Genomic DNA, 6,515 nt, shown 5'->3' with positions numbered 1-6,515 from the left:
AAATGACGCATTAAGTTTCAATGGAAATAATTTTTTAAAAAATACATATTTTAAAATTTGTAAAAAATTAAAAAGAAAAAGAACGAAAAGAACCAGACTAGGTGGGTTGGGTGAGACCCGAATGAGTCAGTAGTGGACCAGCGACGCCCACAAATTGACCAGGCACATGGTGCCATCCGTCCAACTCCCACAGATCAACCCATCAGCGACCTCTTTACTGCCACGTCACCACCTTCAGCTCCGAAAAGTCAACTCTTTGAACCATTCACCGCTTGCCACTTCACCACCCTCAACATCGATTTCCTTTTTTACCTCCCGTACACTATACATATACCAATACCATATATACATCTCAAACCCTTCTACACCTCTCTCTCTCTCTCTCTCTCTCTCTCTCTCTCTCTCGGTTCTTCAATCCAATCATTTTCGCCTGATATCTGCTACTGATTGGATAGCTCGAATTCCGTTTTCGAGCTCAAAATCCAAGACACAGTACTAAGTAATCCATTTTCCTTCGAGTCGGAGCGCAAAAAGACGACCGAAACCGCGTCTCGCACAGCTAAGCAGGTGATCGTCATCGCCGCCGCCGTAGTCGTCGTCTCCGTCGTCGTCGCCGCTGCCGTCGTCGTTATCTTCAACGCGCTGACACTTGCAGATGATGTGTGATTCTCTGTTTGTTTCTGCGACTTGCCCACACTTTTCGGGTTTCGAGATTTGAAGTGGCTACAGCGTACGCACATGGCTCCCCGCGCCATTTGCAATGCTCTTGCTTGCAGGACTCTCTGACTCCCCTGCCCCCGCTCTGCTCTCTGTCTCTCTCTGATCTTCCGTTTCCGTGGGAATCCACCCAAAACGTCTGTCTACATTTCGCGGATCTGGTGTTCTGAGCTCATTTTGAAGCTGCTTCACTGTAACAGTAAGTGAAAGATTTTGGGCGCTGGTTAATTAATTCTTTTTCATCTTTTGCTTCAAATCTTGAGAAACCACTTTCATTTTGCGCATATAAAGTGATTCTGAATTGGATTTTCTCTGCTCCGTTTAGTGTTGCTGAAAAGGCGTATGAAACGGAAAGAAGCGGTGTGGTCAATGGTCTAACATTAATTTCAAATTTTTTTTCCATTTCTTTTTACTGGGAATTCTCACAATCCAAACAGAGTTTTTAGTCTAGCAGCCTATGAGTATATATTCTTTTGGGGATTTGATGATTTTTCCTGAAATTCGGCTATAAATTGAGTGATTTCGTATTTTTAGCTCTATTTGATGCCGTAAATGATTCGAGTTTAACTCTCCAGGTATATTCTGAAACCGATAAACGGGGGAATTATATCAATCTCAGTTTAAATCTTCAAGCTCTGAAACAGTGAAACCCTTACGAAGATCAGATTAACTCCGGACGCCAGCTGCAATGGGGAAAACCGGAAGAGACTGGGCTCAGATCTACGCCATCTACGGCATAAGCGAATGGCAAACCCTAATCTTCCTTCTAATCCACGCCGTTTGCTTCTCCTTCCTCTCCGTCTTCTTCCTCCTCTACTTCGAGCCAATCTGCTCCTCCCTCGAGTCTCTGTTCCCGGCCCTTCCCGTCGGCTCGTCCCGCTTTGCCGCCGGCTTCACGGGCTCCGTTATGGCGCTCTCCGCCGTCTGCCTCTTCTTCGCCGCCGGAAACTTTTTCTACTCCTCCGTCTCACTCCACTGGGACATGGCACAGCGCATAATTGGCGCGGTCAGCGACTGGTCGACGGTGAAGCACGCCCTTGACGTGGGATGCGGCCGCGGCATCCTCCTGAACGCGGTGGCGATGCAGCTGAAAAAGGAGGGGAGCTGCGGGCGGGTGGTGGGGCTGGACCGGAAGAAGACGACGGTGGCGACGCTGCAGACGGCGGCGATGGAGGGGGTGCAGGAGTACGTGACGTGCCGGGAGGGAGACGCGCGGAGGCTTCCTTTCGGCGACAACTACTTCGAGGTGGTGGTGTCGGGGGCGTTCGTGCACAGGGTGGGGAAGGAGATGGGCCAGAAGACGGCTGCGGCGGCGGCGGAGAGGATGAGGGTGTTGATGGAGGTGGTGAGGGTGCTGAAGCCGGGAGGGGTGGGGGTGGTGTGGGACCTGGTGCACGTGCCGGAGTACGTGCAGAGGCTGCAGGAGCTGAGGATGGAGGAAATCAGGGTGTCGGAGAGGGTGACGGCGTTCATGGCGGCCAGCCACATCGTGTCGTTCCGGAAGCCACGTCAGCAAGTGGTGGGCCCAGGCGAGGTGAGGCTGGACTGGAGATGTGGCAATATTTGTTAACTTTAAAAGATTTCAGTATGTTTACTATATTACACTTCGACGTACCAACTCCCAACGATCCAACGGACCAAGAAGAAAAGGAATGAAGGATTATACATAAAAAAACAATAGAAACTCTTTTTTTTTTTTTTTTTTGGGCTTTTGTGGGATTCAAGTTAATGTTGAATATGTACGAGGTCTAGGTCTGGGGAGACGAAGCCGAACCAGATGCATTATCGGAAAGATCAATATATAATTAATGGAGTTGATAACGAGGCATCGTCAGCTTGTGAATTGTTCCTCCCCTCCCCCCTTTCATTTTGTGTTTGAATCCCTCCAAAATTCTTAAATTTGCCCTCCGGTAAAATCTTAATAACACAATACGATAATACATCTTGTTTATTTCGAAAACTGAAACCTTAATTCGACTTACCTCTTAACTATTCTCAGCGCTTCCATCATTAAAAGTTCATTTTATTAACTTATGCTAAAGTGCTTTGAAGGGGTTGATTTGAAATTCAGTTTCGATATTTTATGTTTGATCATTTGGAATTGTACAACGGGTTTCATCCTGTTCCTCTGTGATGATTGGTGCTCCAAATCATTGGGACAATTTGATTCCCTAGCCATGAAGAGGTGCTTGAAACAGTTGCAAGACCAATCATTCTCATTATCCCCCCCATTCATTACTTGTCTTCATGCTGTCAATGCCTTTCCTCTTCTCCTCATAATTATCTAAGTGATGAAAAAAATTTGGATTCGTTCAGCTGTTTTTGAAAAAAAAAAAATTTAATTTTTTTATAAAATTATTAATTTTTTTTGGATTTTTAATTTTTTAAATTTTTCATTAAAAAGGTAAAATAATATATTTTGTTTTAGTTATAGATAATAATTTTTATTTTTCAATTTTGTTTCTTTAAATAATTACAAAGTTACGACTTATTTTCAGATTTTTCAAAAATTATATTAGAAAACAGAACTATACAAAACAATAGAAAATGTGTTTTCTAATTTTCATATATAAAATATTTAGAAAATAAAATCAGGTGGGAGTTTTGTAGTTATATGGAAGATTAAAGATAAAAAAATAAAAAATGTTCACACGCAAATAGTGCGGAAAACTCTTATTATTTTCAGTTTTTATATATCAATGTTGCAAAATGAAAAAACTTATATTTTTATTACTATTTAAAAAAATAGAGACCTCTCATAAGATTTCAAAAAAGTTCAAATCTTTTATGAAATTTGTCAAAAAGACGCACACCTTCCCTCAAAAAAATTATTTTTTTTTTTGTAAAATATAAGAATAGACTTATGTCCTTTTGGTAAATCTCAGGAGAGGTACATAAAATTTTTGAAACTGGTGAAACATCCTTAAAATTTTTAAAACTTAAGAAAGATTAGTATCTTTTTATCAAATTTTCGTCACTATCTTTTGCCTATAAATATTCTCACATGAAATTCCACAATATTTATTTTTTATTTATTTTAAATTATGAACTTATAAAAATGTCTACATCACTGTTTACTTAATATGGTAACGATACATTTACATATATATATATATATATATATATATATATATATATATATATAAGCTACCAGACCCCGTTGTAGCAAAGGAAAATAATTAACCCGGAGCTGGGCACAATAGGCAAAGTATTCAGCGCAGTAGGCAGTAGGAGAGTGCTAAGAGGCAATCATAAGCACATGGAAAACAATGGCCTAAGGAGAAATTTAACTGCGACCCAAATTAGGTTTGCGCCTACCAAGCAAGTCCCAAGTCTTCGCCCTCATGTTCTTCTATTAACCACAAAGGTCGGTGCGTTGGATTGAAGAAATTTCTTTCAATTTGTTCTGCCTCTTCTCTTCATCACTATACATCCCATTGTCTTCAACTTGCAAACAACATTTGAAACAGCTCCCCAATCTTAATTTTCACCATTTTCCTTCCAAGGAAAAATCCCACGGAAGGGCTTAAGCTTGACCATAGAAAACATTGATATTACTACATGTATTTGATACACTAAGATAGAATGAAATTCAGATAAATGAAATGAAATTTATCATTAGGTTTGATCACTCTTAAAACAAATTTTTATTTCATTTCTTTCATTTCTCATTCTATTCCACAAACCAAATATATTGTTTTGAATAACAATATATAGCCAATATGATAGCTATGTTGTTATTTGGGATTTGGGTCTAACAATGATTCCATTATCGGGGAGATGGGGATTTGTGAATGGAAGTGAAACTCTGTCTTATTGGCCGAGGTGAACGCCGAAATTAATGTTAAAAAGGGGAAAAAAACATGTTCAATAACTTAGATTCAAGATATTTTTTTTAGATAAAATGTGACACAAAATTATACTAAAATTTATCAAATCTAAATATATCTAAATTTGAGAGGTGAGATTTATGCTCTAAAAAATAGACCGAAAAACCTTCTATAATGACGAGAGAAGCTCACATATGATTTGCTCCACCTTTACCATAATGCATGACAACACTCAAATGACTTTATCATGATAGATTGATTTTTTAACAAAATAAATAAATAAATAAATGAACACACAAAAAAAGGGAAAAGAAATCTTGTCGGGATAAGATTATATTTTGTGGCGACAATAGTACATGGCTAACAATAAATTTTAGCCAAATTTAAGAATACCCAATTCTTAATACTATTAACTGATTGAAAAGTTTTAGTAACTTTTGCAACCCTAACTAAACTTGTGAAGATTTTAATTGCATGAAATTGTTACACTCAAAAGAAATGAAAGAATTTAACTTACAAGTGATTTGCGGAATACCTATTTTTATGAATATATACATTGCAATAGATTAGTTACAATCGTCATATAAAAAATTTATGTTATTACTATAAATTAAATAATAATATGAAATATTTTTGAGTTCGTAATAAAGAATAAATAAAAAATAATTATTTCAAATCATGAAAAATTTTTTTTTTTTTTTTTTTTATACAATGTTCAATAAAATAACAATATATATATATAACATCTTTATCTTCAATTTCTTCACTATATTTCATCTTGTTTTAAAAAATAAATCACTTTGTTGGTACAAGGCCAATTAATGAACTGTGGGGAACGGGTGGCCATGAGTAGATTGAGCTGATAGATGGACGGTTGGGTTTGTTGCAAGTCGCCGTCTTAGATTGTGATTGTGAAGCGTTGGGTTCCAACATGAGAGCAAAATGGCAATAAAATATAGAAATTTGATAGGTTGTAAAAGAAACAAAAATAGTATTGATATAAAATAAATGATAACATTTTTCTTGTTAATTCATAATATGAAATAGAAAGAATATTTATTTCCAAAATGTTACCATTAGAATTTTATTTTTTTCATATTTGATTGATGAACAATATAAAATTTTGAATTATTATTTGTTTTATGATAGTACGGGAAAGATTTGAAATGGAAAATTGATTCCTTCGGGTACAATTTGGTCCTAACCAATTTTAAGATATTACATTAATACTTGAACCCTCTAGAAGGTATAATTTGGTATAGATCTCTTCGCTGAGGGAGAAGGTTTCCTCCTTGGATGAAATTGGAACAGATCCCGAATTGGACCTTGAACTGGAGGAGATTGAAGATGCTCTAACTTTCATTGAAATTAAAGGTGGAAACCGAAATGAATGGGTAGAAAAAGATTTTTTTGAGATTATGGCTGAGTTCAATAGACTAGCAAAAATGACAATTCTAAGATTTCATGGTGGTAAATTAGATGGAGAGGCTGAAGATGGAGACTGTGAGAATGGTAAATTTTCTGGAGCTGGTACTGAGATTGGTAATTGCACTAGAGGTGCTTAACCACGTACTTCTGGTGCTCACCCGATTGTTAGCGATTGCTCTAGAAATTCTTGTTGTGCCAGGCACCCCACTTGTGCCAAACACCAATATATACTACAACTATTGCTATTGAATATATAAGAAACTAAAACAATGCAGAAACTAATAATAAAACAGTAAAAAGAACAAGATAAGAAATTAACGAGATTCAGTATAGAATTACCTAGGTCCTCGGGCGCCCACGATCAATCCACTACTTCTTGACAAAGTACAACTTTGAAGTGTGTTTTATAAATAAAGAGTTGAACTCTTTATATAGTTTTAACCTCAAGTCCAAAAAACACTTCTCTCCAATATGGAACAAGTAATACAAAAAATTCAAAACAATTTTTTATACTAATGTAGAACTATTCTACCAATGTAG

The 6,515-nt window shown here is 37.1% G+C and overlaps 1 protein-coding gene across 1 annotated transcript; it reads left to right on the top strand.

Annotated features, from left to right (window-relative positions):
• The first annotated feature begins 394 nt into the window (after positions 1 to 394).
• On the top strand, positions 395 to 2,538 carry LOC131155129 (uncharacterized). Its single transcript, XM_058108062.1, has 2 exons — positions 395 to 916; positions 1,293 to 2,538. The coding sequence occupies exon 2, from the start codon at positions 1,406 to 1,408 to the stop codon at positions 2,285 to 2,287; it is 882 nt and encodes a 293-aa protein (XP_057964045.1). The 5' UTR covers positions 395 to 916; positions 1,293 to 1,405; the 3' UTR covers positions 2,288 to 2,538.
• Positions 2,539 to 6,515: the final 3,977 nt, after the last annotated feature.

Source organism: Malania oleifera, chromosome 1 (assembly GCF_029873635.1).
Source record: "Malania oleifera isolate guangnan ecotype guangnan chromosome 1, ASM2987363v1, whole genome shotgun sequence".
Lineage (NCBI taxonomy): Eukaryota > Viridiplantae > Streptophyta > Magnoliopsida > Santalales > Ximeniaceae > Malania > Malania oleifera.
This window is presented reverse-complemented; position numbering and strand designations above follow the sequence as displayed.

Bases quoted from the DNA above. Each gene is read 5' to 3' on its own strand.
- LOC131155129 (XM_058108062.1), top strand. From the start codon at position 1,406: ATGGGGAAAACCGGAAGAGACTGGGCTCAGATCTACGCCATCTACGGC.